Source organism: Heloderma suspectum, chromosome 2 (assembly GCF_057233095.1).
Source record: "Heloderma suspectum isolate Gila_16-S chromosome 2, 16-S_ref, whole genome shotgun sequence".
Lineage (NCBI taxonomy): Eukaryota > Metazoa > Chordata > Lepidosauria > Squamata > Helodermatidae > Heloderma > Heloderma suspectum.
This window is the reverse complement of record NC_139459.1, coordinates 32,791,587-32,811,014: the sequence shown is the minus strand read 5'-3', so window position 1 is coordinate 32,811,014 and position 19,428 is coordinate 32,791,587. Positions and strand designations below refer to the sequence as shown.

At 44.3% G+C, this 19,428-nt stretch overlaps 1 protein-coding gene across 1 annotated transcript in view; it reads left to right on the top strand.

Annotated features, from left to right (window-relative positions):
- Positions 1–16,999, top strand: part of HCN1 (hyperpolarization activated cyclic nucleotide gated potassium channel 1) — a 309,640-nt gene extending 292,641 nt beyond the window's left edge. Inside the window, exons 7-8 of the mRNA XM_084832057.1 lie at positions 11,385–11,549; positions 15,849–16,999. Coding sequence (XP_084688183.1) covers positions 11,385–11,549; positions 15,849–16,687 — 1,004 coding nt within the window. The 3' untranslated portion in view covers positions 16,688–16,999. The remainder of the gene's footprint in view (positions 1–11,384; positions 11,550–15,848) is intronic.
- The last annotated feature ends 2,429 nt before the right edge of the window (positions 17,000–19,428 follow it).

Genomic DNA, 19,428 nt, shown 5'->3' with positions numbered 1-19,428 from the left:
ACAGCGGCCTCGGCATGGAAGTTGAGATCCCCCAGGACCATCATCCTGGGGGTCCTCAACACCAAGTCCGAGACCACCTCCGTCAGCTCAGGCAGGGAGTCTGATGGGCAGCGGGGTGGGCGGTACACCAACAGAATCCCTAATCTGTCCCGGGTACCCAACACAAGGTACAGACACTCAAGATCTGCACTCGAATGAGCAGGAAGCCTGGAGAGGGAGATTGAATTCCTATAGACCACGGCAACCCCCCCTCCCCGACCCTCAAGTCGGTGTTGGTACTGCACTGAGTACCCAGGAGGGCACAGCTGGGAGAGAGTGACCCCTCCCAGTTCCCCCACCCAGGTCTCAGTAATACATGCCAGGTCAGCCCCCTCATCCACAATCAAATCATGGATGAGGGAGGTCTTATTTTGGGCCGACCTGGCATTCAGCAGCAGCACCACCAGACCCGAGGGCAGACTGGTAAGGCTGCCAGGAACCATCAGGTTGGGGGAAGAACCAGAAGAGGGGACAGCTGTAAGGTGTCTAGCCCCTCTTCTCCTCAACTGGCCTGTTAATCCCCCAACGCCATACCTCCCCCTGCCCGTGACCACAGTTATGGTGGCACCTCCCCCACCCCCTGAGTTGTCCAATAGTCCTCCCAGGCACATATTAAAATATTAAGATATAAAATATACAACAGTTTAAAAGCATATAAAAGAGATAAAAGAGAACAGCAGCTAAGAAGGAGCAGATAGTCCACGTTTGCCCCTTCCCCTGGTCTTTAAAGCTGCTGCCCTCTGCTTTAAAAAGAGAAAACCTTCTCTTTTTAAGCAAGTATTACAGTGTTTATTATAGTGTTTAGGTACTATGGGTTGGCTCTAGATCTAGGCATGTGCAGTGGGGGGGTGAGGGGTGGAAGTGTACATTTCCACCCTTTCTCCCCACAGCAACCCCTCCAGCCCCCAGAAAATGCAATACAGAGGGGTGAGGGAGACCCTACTGAATGGGGTAGGCTGTTAGGGGTGCAGAGGCTGAGGAGAAAGAGAGAATTCTTGAAAAGCAGGGAGAAGCACCTTCCATGAGTGAATTTCATGTATTTTTGAAATAAGACTGAACACTGCAATCCAGAAACTTTTTAAGCCAATGTACTTGCCAAGTCTCAATCCTAAAGGAAATCAACCCTGAGTGCTCATTGGAAGGACAGATACTGCAGCTGAAGCTCAAATATTTTGGCGAAGAGAAAACTCACTGGAAAAGACCTTGATGCTGGGAAAGATTGAAGGCAAAAGGAGAAGGGGACAGCAGAGGATGAGATGGCTAGATAGCATGCAATGAATATGAACTTGAGCACACTCCGGGAGAGAGCGGAGGACAGGAAGGCCTGGCGTGCTATGGTCCATGGGGTCACGAAGAGTCGGACACAACTTAACGACTGAACAACAACAACAACTTGCCAAGTCAGTTTTGTTGGGTGCTGATTAGACAAAAGAGCCAGTGTAACTATTTTGCAGTTGTTTGCAGTATATCATTTCACCAGCACTCCTTATTTCATATTATCACTATTATTATTATTATTATTATTTTGTTTATATTCTTTCTGACAGTGGTTCAGATATGCCAGAACTGGATAGTGCTTTCAATTAGTTTGCAAAAAGCAAATTATGCAAAACTGCCTTGTCCTATCCCATTATCCTAATTTAGAGGAGTAACTCTCATTGTTTTCTAGATCAAGTACTGGTAAATTATGAACTGTGAACTGGAAGGTAACACATTATGTTACATTATGCACAAGAGAATTCCATTTAACTAGGCTCTGGGTATTCTGAAACCACCACATCATTTGCATGAGATCCATGAAAAGAGATTCAGTCTTGGCTTGTACTTTGTAGTGCAGTCTGTCGTTCTGCGCTTACTTTGCATGGTTATATGTTTCTACACTTTGTGATGCTGAAAAAAAAAAAGCATATTACTAGCCATGAAAGCATTGTCACACAATGTTAACTTTAAGCTCATCAAATGTTGGTTATATGCTTAGGTTCAGGAAGGCCAGTGCACCAGGGTGGTGGTGGTGGTGTTTTTACTTTTAGATGTGGGAAACTAACATTTGAATCCCTGCTCAGCCATGAAGTGTATTGGGTAACTTCATGCCGAGAAACAGCGTCTTGACTAAGTCCCCACTGTACATTTTTATGGTGAGAATAAGATAAGGACACCTTGCGTGCTGCCCTGAGCCATCCAAACATGATAGACAATAGAGCTGCAGAAATATGCTTGCATCTAGATTTCAGAGAGTCAGATGTGCTCAAGAGTGCACTGGAACAGACAGATTTGAGGCTTCCCCGCATGGGGCCCAGAAGCACTCTGGAAAAATGAAGATGATGGGCACACCTGGAGCTTCCACAGCGGGTGGACCTATAGCATGCCTGCCTGCTTGCCTCTCCCCGAACTTACCAGACAACAGCAGGAAAGGGGCCTTCCCCCCCTTTTAACATTTAGTCAGATGGTTGTACTGTACAGCGAAGTGCCTGCTGCCAAGGTAGTGGCAGGTGCAGTTGGAGCCTCTGTGGGAAAGCAAAGGTGGCAGGTGCAGTTGGAGCCATGGCAGGCATTATGCAGTAACATGCCCACCCACTCAGTTTTGGGGGGAAGAAAAAAAGGGATGCCTCTCCTCTTCCTTTGGCTCGGTAAGCCTGTGGCAGGGCAGCAGGGGAGGAGGAGTGGGAGAAGGGTGGTGGAGCACCCAAGGGCAGAGCAGGCAGCAGCAGAGCAGCTGGGGAATTGTGTGGGGGGTGGGAGCTCCCAGGGCAGGGGGAGCTTCTAGAAGGTATCTTGTCCTGGGTCCCCACAAACCTGGCATTCTATCACTGAATGATAGAATGTAAGAAAAGAAGCTGTCTCTTAAGTGTTCTAGATACAAAGGGACGTTAGCTAACATTTAAACCCAGTTTGCAGGATGCTTCTGAATACTAGCTGCAGGGGGGGGGGGGCAACAAGAGAGAGGCCCATGGCCTTCATACCCGGTTTATGGAATTCCAAAAGGCATCTATCTGGTTGGCCACTGTGTGGGAAACAGGATGCTGCAGCAGATGGACTCCTGTCCTGATCCGTCAGGGCTCTTCTTATGTTCCCTTTCTAATATAAGTGGGCACTACAAACCTAATTCCTTACCATTTCTGAACTAAGAACTACAACAGATGCAGGAGTTTGAAATAGTCTTCATAAGGGAGAAGGAAGTGCATATTACGGAAGTATCTTATTGAATCCTTCAACCATTTACTTAGTGTGGGGAAAATCTGTTTGCTGGGGATTCTTAAAAAGTCTTTAATCTGTAACGAAAAGGAGGATTAGAAAAAAACATCAATAAATAGTTTTAACATGCCATCAATAATGTTTTATAATTTCCATGATATATAAGTTTTAAAGAATGTGCTTCTTATCCAGTGAACCTCACAGTGGTAAGGCAAGACTTGGCCCTTCAAAAGGTAGACCTGGCTGAGTCCTTTTCTTTTCTTGCCTTGTGAAAGCTGCCATATGGCCTAGATAAACGGCTTGCCTGTTTAGACAGCAACATAATATTCCTGGTACATGATGAAACATCCACTCCCTGCTGAGAAATTAAAGCTGAAGTCAGCTTTCCTCGGCTGGAAGGATATAATTCATTATAGCCCTATCATCTGAATTTCTGCACCAGATGACAGGAACGGCTTGGCAATGCTTGGATGAGGCTGAAGTATAAAAAATGTACTGTTGCACACCAATGTATAACAGCTTGGGCAATCCATGCAGAACTTAAGCGATAAATAAAATACAATTGAACACTTCCTCCCCGCTACCTTTTGCATTATTTATATCTCACCTTTCCTCTAAGGAACGCAAGGTGGTGTTGTGAGGATAAAATGCCCCCCCCCCCATTTTATCCTCACAAAAACCCTGTAAAATAGCTGAGACAGAGTGACTAGCGTAAGGTAACTCCAGGAGATTCACAGTTAACTGGGTACTTGAACCTGGGTCAACCCCAGTCCTTGTCCAGCCCCTATACTATACCAGCTCCATAACATTGAAGCATAACCTTGGAATTTATGTTTAAATCAGCAGAACCAACATTTATTTTTGGGCTTCGCCAAAAAACCCCCAAGCTTATTTAACCCTAACTGCATGAGAAACTATACCTATCAAATAGAAGAAGTCTTTTTGAGCTCCATAGAACAAATGATCAACAACAGGCAGATCTGTGGCTCAAATGTTTCTTAAATATCACTAGGGAGCATGCCATACTATTATTGAGAGTTCCTCTTTAGATTTGGTGTGCCTTGGCCACAAATCATCAGTGATGGGAAAGGAAGACAGACCAGCTAAGGATGCCGCACTCATTTTCTTGGATGGGAATTGAAATGGGTTTGGAAAAATATACAAATATACCTGGGAAGTGGTGTTGTCCCAGGCCTTGGCAGATTATTGTCATGGGGTGACTGCCTGCTGGCTTTGTTGATGTCTTATTTTCAGTTTTTAATCAAATACTGATATAACATTGCATGATGAGTAATTACATTGGGAGGTGTAATTTTGTGTTGGAAATTATCTGGCAATAATTGGATCGGTGTTGCATTGTCAGCTAGGCATTACAGTATCTTGAAGAGTGAGTCATTCTTCTTTTTCAGGTAGAAATAGCATTAATAATTGGAGTAAAGTTGTGTGTGTGTAGCGGGGAGAGGGGGGGCTCCAGTGTTTCTCACTCCTGGTCCAGAGAACCCAGTCAGCATTCTTCCTCACCATTTCATGTAGTGGCTTCAATTAAATGTGTTTCAGGTACAGTGGTGCCCATCTTGAACCAATTTCCTGTGGGGGGAAAATGAGAAATGGCTTGACAGAAAGGAAAGCTAGGATCAAGGCTCATGTGAGAGATTGATACAATCTTCCTTGTTGCCTCATGCAAACCCTTAAGCTCCATGCACACTAATGCGCTTTTAGTTCTTCCGTGATGCTTGTGACACAAATGTACTCTAGGCTGTGTAAGGGTGATCTCTGTTGGCCTAGTTAGTATCATGATGGATGGGTTTTGTTATGGCAGGTGACTTGTAAGCACATGGAAGTACAGTACACCTTAACATCGCTTTTCTGTGGGCTCCACCCCTTCGCTTCTTGACTCCGCCCTTCAGGTGCATGGGCACCCAACATTTTGCCTAAAGCAAACGTTCAGGGGTTTTGTCCAAGGAATTTTCAGGGTCATCAAGTGAGTGTTGGTGAGTGAAATTTATCAGGAAGGTGGGATGTATTGCCCTAATTAGTGTTTGGGGAAGGGATACAGCAATTTGAGTGGACTTCGGGTACCTTTTTTCTTGCCGAGTTTTAGCCATGGTGGACTTTGTTTGTAATTCTATGAACTATTTTAGGGTTTAAATCCCATAGAAATCAACTCCTATCTGGATTTTGTCTGTACCGAGACACAGCTTGTACACTGATGAAGAACATATACGCCCTCTTTCTGAAAAGCCCAGTATATGCTTTACTTAATGACTGCATATATTAATTCTACTTTCCAAAGGCTGTGTCTGCATTATAACTGATCTTGCTTTGGAGATTCCATCTGTTTTAGGGGGAGAACAAATCAAGAGTTTCCATTTAACTCAACCTCTGATTATTACTATGTGAAGTTTGGGCCTGCAGAAATAAACTGAGATTTTTAGCATTGCCTTGGTGCCTTCAGATTGCCTTTTCTCATTACGATAGTGATTAGCCATCCTTAAAAAAAAGTTTACTGGAGCAATTGTTCAGAAAGGCCAAGTAACTGAAAGAGATGTGCAGACATGAATGATATTGGTGCATACTTTTAATTAGAGCTAAGCAGCATTTTTGAACTTTTCAATGTTGGTGTGAAGCTGTGCATGTTCACTGAGGGAGCCCAGCTAAACAAATCACATGAAAGCTGAAATCACACAACATTTCTCTGCTTTTTGGCTAACTATTTAAATATTTACGTAGGCTAAAACGGCGAATCAAAAAGGAACGCAAATAGCGCCCACTACGCTATTTGCGTTCCCCTTTATTTTCGCCGTAGTAGTCTACGTAAATATTTACGTAGACTGAAACGGCGAAAAATAAGGAACGCAAATTGCGGCCGCCGTAGCCGCCGCCATTTGCGTATGTGTTTTTTTGTTTTTGTTTTTACCCAGAAGTGATAGGCTACGTAAGTCTTTACGTAGCCTATCATGGTTAAATACAGGGACGCAAACGGCAGCGGCTACGGCAGCCGCCATTTGCGTCCCTGTTGCCCAACGGCCGGATGTCCGGCTGCGGGCGGAGCTGGCCAGAAACTCCGTGGAATCCCCGCGGAGCGGAGCCGGCCAGGCAGGACTCCGGGGGGAGGGACGGAGCACCTCCCCCCCATCGAGGATTCCGGGGGGAGGGACGGAGCACCTCCCCCACCACCACGAAGCAGATCCACAAAACGGTAAGTGACTTTTGTACATCCCTAGGCATACAGCTAGTGTGCATTAACAACAACACTTCTTTTGAAGGAATGCATGCTGTTACCTATGGCAAGAGCAAACCTGGAGTGAGCATAGGAGTCAGACTAAGACCCCTCCCTATACCCCAGTTTTCTGTCCAGGTTTTCGCCTTGCCTCATACAGTCCCATCAGCATGAAGAGTATTGCTACATCAGTCTATACCTGGGCTCTCCAGTGGGGTGCCCATCGGCACTAATGTGCCCACAGACATGACTTTTGGCACCCACCAGGCTCCCTGCCCCTCCTTATTTTTTAAAAATAACAATAATAATAATAATAATAATAATATAATACTGGGAGGGTGGCATGTTGCAAAGAGAAGTGCTAGCCTCCATGAAATATGTCTTTTGTGACTTACCATGGCAGCCATTTTGTGAATGGGCAAGTTCCACCACGGCAGCCCATTTATGAAAGCGTCCATGACAGTCTTTCAAAATTCCAAATGTGCCAACTGATCCTAACACATTGGGGACCCCTGGGGTCCGCTACACTATTTGCGTTCCCCTTATTTTCGCCGTCTTAGTCTACGTAAATATTTACATAGACTAAGACGGCCAAAAATAAGGAACGCAAATGGCGGCAGCCGTAGCCACCGCCATTTGCGTACGCGTTTTTTTTTTTAAGCCAGACATGATAGGCTACGTAAGTCTTTACGTAACCTATCACGTCTTGTAAAAAAAAAAAAACCTGACAAGACTGCAAATGGCGGCAGCGGCAGCCGGTCAGAAGATCCGTCCCAGGTAAGTCTCGTCCTGGGGTGGGATCCACGGGGGGGTGGCAGGCCATTCCACCACAGATTTCAGGGGGCCGAATGCACTGGCATTCGGCCTCACCAAGATCCGTGGCGGAATTCTTTGCCATCCCTACCATGGTATCCTTCTGGATAGGTTGTCTGGGTTGGGAGTTGGAGGCACTGCACTACAGTGATTCTGCTCCTACTTGGATGGCCGATTCCAGAAGGTGGTGCTGGGGGATTATTGCTCTGTGCCATGGCAATTGTGCCATGGGGTTCCACAGGGCTCTATTTTATCCCCTATGCTGTTTAACATCTACATGAAACCACTGGGGGAGGTTATCCGGAGGTGTGGCCTGAGGTGCCATCAATATGCGGATGACACCCAGCTCTACCTCTCTTTCTCATCAAAACCAGGTGAGGCAGTGGCTGTTCTGAATCAGGGCCTGGGCATGGTAATAGACTGGATTAGGGCCAATAAACTGAAACTCAATCCAGACAAGATGGATGTACTGTTAGTGGGTGGTTCATCTGCCCGGCTAGGTGATATTCAACCTGTTCTGGAGGGAGTTGCACTCCCCCTAAAGGATCACGTTCGTAGTTTGGGGGTGCTCTTGGATCCAGAACTGTCACTTGAGGCACAGGTGAACTCAGTGGCACGGAGCACTTTTTATCAGCTTAGGCTGGTATACCAACTACGCCCTTATCTGGACAGAGATAGCCTAGCTACAGTTATCCATGCTCTGATAACTATTCATCTGGATTACTGCAATGTGTTATACGTGGGGCTGCCTTTGAAAACGGCCTGGAAACTTCAGCTGGTCCGAAATAGGGCAGCAAGGTTGTTAACAGGGACTGGCCTGCGAGCTCATATTACGCCAGTACTTTTTCAGCTGCACTGGCTGCCAGTCCATTTCCGGGCCCGATTCAAAGTGCTGGTATTAACATTTAAAGCCCTTAATGGCTTGGGATCGGGTTACCTGAAGGATCACCTCCTCCCATGTGTGCCTGCCCGGACCTTAAGATCATCGTCAGCGGCCCTTCTCCGTGAGCCCCTGCCAAAGGAAGTGAGGCGGGTGGCTACTAGGAGGAGGGCTTTTTCTGCTGTGGCACCCTGGCTCTGGAATGAGCTCCCTGGTGAGGTTCGCCTGGCACCTACATTGTATTCCTTTCAGCGCCAGGTGAAGACCTTTTTATTTTCCCAGGCATTTTAGCATTTTAGCTTTCTAGTCTTTTAGCTTTGCTTTTTTAAAATTTTGTATTTTAAACTCCTGCACTGCTGCTAGGTTTATTGTGGTTGTATTGTTATATTGTGGTTTTAATGTTTTATATATTTTAAATTGTTTTATTGTGTTTGGTTTTAATTTTTGTGAACCGCCCAGAGAGCTTCGGCTATTGGGCGGTATAGTGAATGAATGAATGAATGAATGAATGAATGAATGTGATCCATCAGGGCAACCAAGGCTGATTCATTCCCATAACCAGGATGAAATCCAGACTGAAATGGGTCTAGATCATCAGTATTCTCCAAGAGTGCCTGCAATCAATCAATCAATATTTATTTATTTATTTATTTATTTATTTATTTATTACATTTATATCCCGCCTTTTTTCCTCCTTAAGGAACCCAAGGCGGCGTACATAGTCCTCCTTCTCCATTTTATCCTCACAACAACAACCCTGTGAGGTGGGTTGGGATGCGAGTCAGTGACTGGCCCAAAGTCACCGAGTGAGCTTCCATGGCTGAATGGGGACTAGAACCTGGACCTCCAGGCTCCCAGTCCAACACTCTAGCCACTGCACCACACTGGCTCTCCAATCTGCCACTACCCTCTCCAGAACCTTCCTTAAGAAAGGGGTATTTGCTAGGAATGTAAGAAAGTCACTTACCGTTTTGCAGATCTGCTTCGCGGTGGGAGGGGAGATGCTCCGTCCCTCCCGCCGGAATTCTCGACGGGGGGGAGGCGCTCCGTTCCTCCCCCCCCCCGGAATCCTCGACCGTCTGGCTGTGCTCCGCGGCGGCTCCGTGGAGCAGCCGGACAGGCCCAAGCCAGAGCCATCCGCAGCCGGATTTCCGGCCGCGGAGGGCTCTGGGTAAAAAAAAACAACAACACGTAAATAAATAAAGGGGAATGCAAATAGCGCCCGCTATGCTATTTGCATTCCAATTTATTTTGTCCGTAATAGTCTACGTAAATATTTATGTAGACTAAGACAGCGAAAAATAAGGAACGCAAATGGTGGCGGCCGTAGCCGCCGCCATTTGCGTACGCGTATTGTTGTTTTTTAGCCTGCCGTGATAGGCTACGTAAATACTTATGTAGCCTATCATGCCTCCGCAGGGACGCAAAAGGCGTCCCTGCGTTAGTCATGATAGGCTAACATACGTATTTACGTAGCCTATCATGGCATGAAAGAGGAAGCAAATGGTGGCCGCAGGGTGGCCGCCATTCGCAAGTCGGTGCCGACGGGAGCAGGCAAGTGCTCCGTTTCGTGCTATTTTGTGGGGTGGGGGCTTCGTGCCATCTGACTTTCATGGGTTGGAGGAGGCGGGGGCTTCGTTCTGCAATGGATTTTGGGGGGCCGATTTGCACTTGCATTCAGCCTCATCGAGATCCGTCGCGGAATTCTCTGACATCCCTAGTATTTGCAATTGGGCAGTAGTTGTCTAATACCATTGGGTCCAGAGTGGGCTTGTTCAGGAATGGTCATACTACTGCCTCCTTAAGGACAGCAAGGACTACCCCTTCCCAAAGGGAAGCATTCACCACACCCTGGACCCAGCCAGTCATACCCCATCAGCTAGCTTTTTTTAGCCAGAATGGGCAAGGATCGAGAGGGCACGTAGTTGGTTGCATTGCTGTCTATCCTTGTCTATAGCATCAGACCACAACAACTGAAACTGATCCCACAAAAATGGTCATCTTCACTTTGAGACATGTGCCATTTGTGCTCTAGCTGATGTCCAGCCTCTTCCATTGCCCGTAGCTCCCCAGTATACCAGGGAGCAGAATGGGCTCCACAGCACTGGAGAGAGCACTTGGGAGCAAGCAAGTTGATAGCTCTCTGCATCTCACTGTTCCATCGTGAGGCTAGGGCCTTGGCTGGATCACCAGCTTTCTCCACTGGAAAATCCCCAAGAGCATTCAGAAATCCATCAGATTCCATCAGTCTCCTGGGGCGGACCATCCAAATGGGTCCCCCACCCCTGCAGGATGGAAGGAACACCGTGAGTTCATATCTCAACAGAAAATGATCTCACCATGACAATGGGGTTACTTAGACCTCCCCCCCCCCGCTGCCTTTTCAGATTACTCATCTCACAGCTTGGAGCAAAAAACAAATGAAGGGTATTCCCTGTTTCATGCGTTGGGCCAATGACAAACTGAGACAGCCCCGTGGTTGTCATGGAGGCCATGAAGTCCCGAGCTGGAGCGCCAGAGGCAGTCTCAGCATGGAAGCTGAAGTCACCCAGAACTACCTTCTGGGTTCCTCCAACAGCACATTTGAGATCACCTCCCCCAGCTCAGTCAGGGAGGCTGTTGGGCAGCATCCCCAATCTCTCTCTATGGCCCAACACCAGGTGTAGCCCCTCAAGTCCTGCTCCAAGGAGGAGTGGTTTTTTGCCGATAGAGATGGAAGTTCTATGAACCACAGTAACTCCCCCATGGTGCAGATCATGTGGGACCTGCACCTATAGAGAGGGGTTGGTAAGAAAAAGGCCCGGAAACTCCTGTTGCATTGTAAGGGTACTTCACATAAATTACCTTCTGTTGAAGTATTTTACTTTACCAGAGTTGTGTGTTATTGTTTCTATATTCTAGAGCAGCCTTTGCCGACATGCTGCCTTTCAGATTTATTGGACTGCAGTTCCCATAATCCCCAGCCATTGGCCATGCTGGCTAGGGATGATGGAAACTGAAGTCCAAGCCAGCTGGAGGTCACTAGGCTGGCAAAGGCAGTCATTGGGTGAAAACAGAAAACATCTGTATATCGAAATGAGGAAGTAAGTCATTCCCTTACCACATGGTTCCTTCGAAAGTGCAGAAAATATTTTATCTGGGTTTCAATAATTACCTTTTTATTGTCTCAGTTTTCAGCTACCATCATTAACTGTATGTTCTGTTTCCCCTTTCTGTGTTCCGTTCTTTCCTTCACCCCAGAGATCTGCCTTTTGACCAAGGGCCGCCGCACTGCCAGTGTCAGAGCTGACACGTACTGCCGGCTGTATTCTCTCTCCGTGGACAACTTCAATGAGGTTCTGGAGGAGTACCCCATGATGAGAAGAGCATTTGAAACTGTAGCCATTGACAGGCTGGATAGGATCGGTACGTGTTTATTTTCATATCCTTAACCAGACACAAATCTGTTCCTCTTTTGGGTCTGGAAAATCTAAAACATTGTCTTGTGCCATTTTGGTTTCTCTTAACAGTGGCATATAAATAAATATAGTAATATGATTTGGCGCAAGCTTGGCAGCATACGTATATATGTAGAGAGGAGAAGAATGATGCCCACCAATTTCTGCTCACAAAAATTGCTCAAGCGCACTTTGACTGCCACGCCGTGGAACGGCCAGATCTTCTGAAGCTCATAGGGTGGCATGAATTATTAGTCCACCTAGCATTGCTTAGTTTGCATACTTTCGTCAGCATGCATGGGAGCTGTCTTTTCCCTCTTCGGTTACACTGTGTAAAAGGGGGAGCTCTGTGGCTCCGTTTACCTGCAACATGTTCACCCCCCTTGTCCAGTGGTACACGTGACTCTCCCCATCTCTCTTTGCACGTTGCATTGCAGACATGAGAAAGAGGAAAGGAAGCTCACTTGCTTTCAGCACTTATTGTAATGTATAGAAGAAGTATACGTTTCAGCTTTTGCTGAATTCTAAACGTTTTTGCAGGAGGCCGTGGGTGTTGATAAAAGACACTATGGCTGCAATCCTGTACACACTTACCTGTGAGTAAGACCCATTGAACTCCATGGCGCTGACTTCCCAGTAGAGATGCATAGCATAGCACTGTAGGAGGGTTAAAGGCGATACAAATTACCATGCAGGGTGAAGATCCTCCTGAAGCCTTCAGATTTGTATCCAACTGTGTCCTTCCATTCCAGGGAAGGCTCTTCAATCCAGCAGAGGAAGGGGGAAGAGGGTTTTGTTTTGTTTTTTAACTAATTCTCCCTCACTCCTCCAGCCCACTGTGCCATCTCCCATGGTTTCCCAGGGGTTCCCCCAGCCCTCGGGAGCAGATTTATAGGGCCCAGAAGGGGAAAGGGGGAATGTGAAAATAACCTCCCCCTCTTTCATTCATGCTGAAATCTTCTGCTGGATCAAAGAGATTTCTATGAATGAAAGGACACAGTTGGATACAATCCAAAGCCTTTGACAGGCACCATCCTTCTTTTTTTCTTTTTTTTTCACAAAGCAACGATGAGGACTAGTAGCTTGTAAAAGGAAAGAAAGCTGAGATTCTCAGAAACACTGCATGAACTACAAGTGATTCAGAACACCATGGCTAGATTTCTGATAGACTGGCATTCCAGCCATATAACACCAAACATAAAAGATCTGTATGGTTTCCAGTGTGAAACTGCTCAGTTCAATGTCCTTGAAAGCCCTGAGCAGCTAGGGCTATGGTACTTGAAGGACCATCTCTTCCCACATGAACCAGCCCAAAGCTGGATCAGCAGCTCATTTTCAGACGCACTGCCAGGTGAAATCAGGTGGGTGGCGATCAGGAAGAGGGTCTTTTCAGACATGGCATGCCATTTCTGGAATGCTCTTTCCCAACAACCAAGACAAGCACAAACACTTTTATCATTCAGGAGACAATTTAAAACCTGGTTTGTTTGTTTAATTACATTTTTATTATCTTACTGCTGCTTGTCTTAAGTTTTAATTCTATTCTTTAAACTGTCTTTCACGTCTGCTCTTTTTAAAAATTTTAGAAGATTGTAATTATTATTTGGCTGCCTTTTAGTACTGTAATTTCTATTCCTTTCTATGTTGCTTTGAAGACTTTAATAGAAAAGTGGGTTACAAATGTTTTAAATAAACATCTACAGGCACTACACAGATAGGCAGCCCAAATCAAATATTAAATTTATTAAAAAATGAAAAACAAACAACCCATAGCCCGCTATTTCATTCCATTAGATGGCATTGTTGATTTATAAATAAGAGATGTGTTGCTCTAAAGGAGAAAGTATAAGTGAAGTTTAAGCAATCCAAAGAGTTTAAGAAAGCTCTCTCATGTCCCCTGCGAATGTAAGATTGGATCTGATTATTATTATTATTATTGTTTACTGATCACATATAGAAACTATCAGCATCATTCTCAAGAAAGCCCAATACTACACAGACTGTATTTATTTATGCTATTATACAAAAAAATGTACATTTAATCAATACGTATTATAAAACCATAGTTACCAAAACACACATATAATCAATATCTACAACAATGGAAAAGGATTTCCTAATACTATTTCTTCTCTTGCATTCCAGAACCGTCTAAAGTAACCTCACTCCCTTTCAAAGGGATTTTCCTTATATAACCCCTGTTTTGTCCATTAAGCATATATTAATTTATTTAGGTCAGCTGTGTCCCATAGTTTCACATACCATTCTCTTAATCTAGGCCTTTGGAGACTCTTCCAGTATTTAGCATATAATAATCTGGCTGTTGCATTCATTTAAAACAACTTCTTTTTCTTCAGGGAGCTATCCCTTTTAATATTGTTCAGAGTAATATTTTAAGGTCTAAATGCAATCTTTCATCTAAGTGAATAGTAATAGCTTTCTGTATTTGATTTCAGAAGCCTCTAGCATAAATAAATACACTAACAGGACCACTAATAATTTTCTAAATGTCACCACAGACTGTTTTTATGATGAAACTAGTAGCATGGAGACAATTGCCCAATCACCATGCTGAGCTGATGCAGCCTCTGGGGAAGGCAGATCCCCATTTCACTTCCTCCAAATTTTCTAGGTAATTCCCTAGATAGTTCCCTAGATAATTGTACATTCACAGATATGTACTGTCCGAAACCTCTGTAGTTTCTTGGAAATCCAATTCCATCAAAAATCAGTTTCTGTTTATTTAAATTTCAGATTATTCCAAGGGTTTGGGATTGCCACAAACTCCTAAGAATATATGAAATCATGCTCTTCTGTTATGATTGTAGCAGTAGGGTTTGCTTGCATAAAAACCTTATTTGGTCTTCCAATGTTTTTTACAAGTAACATTCAGGTTATTACTGAAGTCAGTAGAATTGCTTTAAGGGCAGTGGAGATATAGAAACATAGATATAGATATTCACTGTTCTATAAGACTTATATGAGGTATTAAATTTATATGCAGTGACACTTGTTACACAACCAGGTACTACATAATATGCACTGGGTTCATATTAGTTCACAGACATTTGGAAAGATTACTCCTCTCAATCTGGTGGTCACTGCTTGCCAATGTTTAACAATTAGTTCCAGCAAATGTGTTAAACAGGCACATGTATTTATAACTTCCATAACACGTTTAGTATTTGGGAAATTAGGACAGCTTGACAAGGAGAGAGATGGACTTTCTTGCACTTAGAATCTAGTTGTTCCATGTCCCTTCCTTTCTACTGTTTGGTAAATTGTCATTATTAGATTGTGAAGAATATTTGCACATTGAGATTCTTGCAAGTGCATACAGAAATAAAAGCAAAATGTCTAAATATTTGTAGGCATTGGTCTTCATCATCAGTAACTAGCAAAATGCCCATTGTTGTCATGGACAGGGTGTTTGTGGCACTGTGGGACAGGGATTGTTCTTATAGTGCATCAGGTGCAAAGCAAAAGACCCCAGAGCATGTTGCAAAAAGACATGTTGCACACACATAGAGGGGGCAAGACCACTCAGTGACAACTGTGGAAACAGGTTTTGTTTGCATAAAGACCATAGGGGCCCCATAGCACTCTCCCTACAGCAGTGCCCCATGTTCTTTCAAGGGGGTGGGATAAACAAATTCTATCAACAGCTACTAGTCATGATAGATAAATAGAACATCTGTGTTAAAAGGCAAGCCAGTTGCTGGGGAGCAAAAGCAAGAGACAGAGGTATTGAGTCCGCGCCATGCTCCTGGGTTTCCCAGAGGCACCTGGTTGGTCACTGAGGGAAGCAGGATCAGTAGATGACCAGTTAGTCTTATCCAGCAGGACTCTAATTTGTATGTTCTTATAAGAGTTTAGCCATGGCGGTGAATGGCAATTACTCACTTTATATGGGAGAAAGTAAAAGGATGTGTTGAAGGACATTGCTTCAGTAGGGGCTAAACCTGCTTTTTAATGCTGATTATCTTAGCGGCCCCTCTAGCCACTGAGAATCATGTCTTCTACTTCCCCTTTGGATATCTTCACGTAATCCCACACTTGGTTTGTATTTCTTGGTCAAAGTACAGTATAACATAACCTAAGTGCTATTGATTGAAGGTGACTGATGCTTGGTTTGATCACTTTAGTCATTGCCTTAAAACCTTGATGTATGCGTGTGCATGCGTGTGCGTGCGTGTGCATCTATCTGCCACCATGTCAAAGGGTTGCTAACCTGCATGCTATGTTATGTCCATTTCACCTCCCGAAGGAAAGAAGAATTCACTTCTGCTCCAGAAATTCCAAAAAGATCTCAATACTGGAGTTTTCAATAACCAGGAGAGCGAAATTTTGAAAGAGATAGTGAAACATGACCGAGAGATGGTGCAGACTGTTGCAGCGGCAAATTTGCAGCAAATGCCAGCACTGAATTCGAGCCCTTTGACCACGGTCTCGTCAACGCAGATCAGGACGCAGTCCCCGCCTGTGTATTCTGTGACCAGCCTCTCCCACGGGAGCCTGAATTCTCCAACACCGAGCACACAGACCCCTCAGCAAGCTGCCGTTTTCTCGCCCTGCTCCTACCCTTCTGCAGTCTGTAGCCCACCGGTACAAAGCCCTCTGGCTGGCCAAACTTTTCAGTACGCAACACCTACAGCTTCCCAGTTGTCACTGCTACAGCAGCCACCTCAGCAGCAGTCCCAACCACCGCAGCAGATGCCCAGCGTGGCATCACAGAAGAGTGACGTCCATAAGAGCACGCAAGCTCTTCACAACGCTAGTCTGACGAGAGAGGTGAGGCCTCTCTCTGCCTCGCAGCCTTCTTTGCCCCACGATGTTTCCAGTATGATTTCGAGACCTCATCCGACAGTGGGAGAATCTTTAGCCTCCATTCCACAGCCAGTGTCCAGTTTCCAAAGCACAGGCATCCAGGCTGGGAGCAAAGGCACGGTCCCCCAAAGAGTTGCTCTCTTCCGCCAGATGTCTTCAGGAGCAATTCCACCGACACGAGGGGCCATGCCATCAGTGGCCACGTTGCAAAGGGATTCTTCCACAGTCTTAAACACTGAACTAGAGGGAGATAAGCCACGGTTTGCTTCAAACTTATGATTCATGCAGACTATAAATAAAGCAGAGGCATGGACACAAACTGAGATTACTCCCAGGAAACAGTTTGACCTAATTGTGGATAGATCCCAGCTGTCTACTATGAAAAAGGAAAACTTTAGACAAACATATCCCTTGAAATCGAATGTACAATATATACAGAGAGACAGACAGAAGAAAAAAGAGAAATCCAAATGGCCTCCTGTGTCTTCCTTTCCTATAATTCGTTAATGAGTCTAAAAACATTGGTTGTAATATTGTTCATTTTTAGCCCGATTAAAAATATGAAGAAATTCCTGTTCTGATTCTATGGTTAAAAAAATAAAATAAAAAAATAAATATATGACAGTATTATTAATTCCAGGACCTAAGCCAGAAAATTGTTATAGTAATAACAACAACATTCACAGCACACACATTAGGTTGTAATTAGCATCTGTGGAACAATAGTTTTTAACTTTTCTCAGTCAAAGATAATAGAGACATATTTCCCATTTTAGAGGTCCCACTTTTTGGTGCTTTTACATTCAGGTTTAGATTGAAGGATCAATTTAGTCCTTGCTGTCTACAGAAGGTTGGTCTAGTAGTACTGCTTGTTCTGAATGAAATCTAACCTCAGAATCACTCTCCTCTTTCAGAAAGCTGGATGGACTTCTATCTTCATATTGGGGGGTGTGGGGGATTAGTAGAGAATAATTAATCCCACTGTAAATAACATTTTAGACCCAAAAATAATAACAAAAAAAAATAGCTCCTGTGTGGTGTACCATCGCAAAGTATTTGTTTAGAAATTTAGGTTCAGATTTTCATGCCAAAATGTAACATTTTAAGATTTTACAAAATATAAAACGCAACACAACTGTAATGCAATGGCTTGAGACTTACAATGCTACTTTTACATGCAGTGTTTTTATGCAACTTTGTATGCTTGATCCTGCTATCTGTACTTCACCACTATCATCACCGTTTTCTTCTTTGCCCTGGATAGTTGTCTGAAAATATTCCACGCATGCTTGGAATTTCTTTCATTATTTTGCAGGAAATAAACCAAAAGATGAACAACAAAAACACCCTGCACCCAAGACAACTAATAAATTCAGTCAGCAGTTTTAGGGGAAACCCCCCCTAAATGTACCTTCTTACATTTGGAAAATGATAAATGTGGATTGATGGTTTCTGCATTTCATTTCCAATAATGCTGACTTTGAATCTGTAGTTAAAGACTAGGAGTAGTTTTATTTTTATTTATTGAATGGACTATTTTGCCAATCACTGCTTCAGTTAGGCCTTCAGGCGTGTTCTCTGTCCTCACAGTAGTTTCGTAGTTGACTGTGGTGATATTTTAAAAAAGAAATAAGTATACTATAGCATCCTATTGGTTTGGGAATGCACGACTTGCTCAATGTATACTATAATAATTTGGACAACATATTCTACTATGGCATCTAGTGTCAAACATAGAAATGAAGTTAATGTTTCTTCTAATGTCTGCACAAAAGGGAGAGAGACTGTAATAGAAGGCAGGGTTAAAGTAAACGGCTTTGTAAATCTTTTCTTTCATTTGCTCCCATCTTCATGTTATCATACGACTTTGGTTGCTTCCAGATGGAAGATTTTCCAAGTGTCAGGTGTGCTGATTCAAGCCCCATTCATATATTTTCTACCATGCTACCAATACTTGCCACTTTAGTGGGTGTGTTTTTAGCATGGACCATGACTATACACTCCTCCCCCCACCCCAACATGCAGATGGAAGCTGCAGACGTTACTGGGAGCAGCTATCTCAGAATGGTGACACCAACATATCTGTGGGTAATGCAGAAACCAGGCCTTGGTGTTTTGGTCACCCACAAGCCATGCCTGAACTGTGCTGAGCCTCTCTAATCCGTATGATGGCCAAATGGGAACCACAAGGGTCAGCGTCTATAGCAGAATCTGATAGAGCAACTGTTGCACATAAATCCCATGACAGTTTATTCCTCTTCCTTGAGGCAGTCTTTCTCTACTTCTAATTTAGGCCTACAGACAGTGCAAATCTAGACATAGAGAAACTTGTGTTATCCTCCACACAAAGGAAGTCCCTTAGCAAATTGTCAGTGCCTGGCCTGGGGAGGGTCACAGTTAAACTGTCCATGTCATAACTGAACCGCATTCTGAACTATTATGTATACTGCATTGTCCACGCCTTCAGTCAGAAATAGGTAACCCATGGTAAGAGAATGTGCCCATTAATATTGACATCACTGAGCAGTGAGAAGATCAAAATGGCATCACTACATGCTGCAGTGTTCCCAGATACAAAGTTAAGCTTCTTTTAATTAGAGCCAAGAACACAGTCCACCAGGAGCATCTCCTGTGCAAGCTGGATCCAGTTCAATGGGATCCCTTTTGGAGATTCCCTCAATGGATTGTATCCAAAGTTTGCAGTCTTTGTAAGTGTACAGAGCCTTTTTCTCTACAGGAACCTCATTATCCCCAATGAGACAACTGTGGAATAGGTGACTTGGGAACTGCTGCCCAAATGTCATGCTGCCAGTTATGCCTTTTTTCTCCAATCATATTTTGAATGCCTACATGAATTAACCACACTTAAAAGATTTTAGTGAATTCCACTTCCCAGCTGAATCAAGTTAATGATGTCATTTATTCCGTGAATACGATGCTGACGGTTAAATGGGAGTGGTCATGAATCGCATACAAGGAATGTAATGTTTGAAGTATTATGGGTAAGCTGCAAGACCATT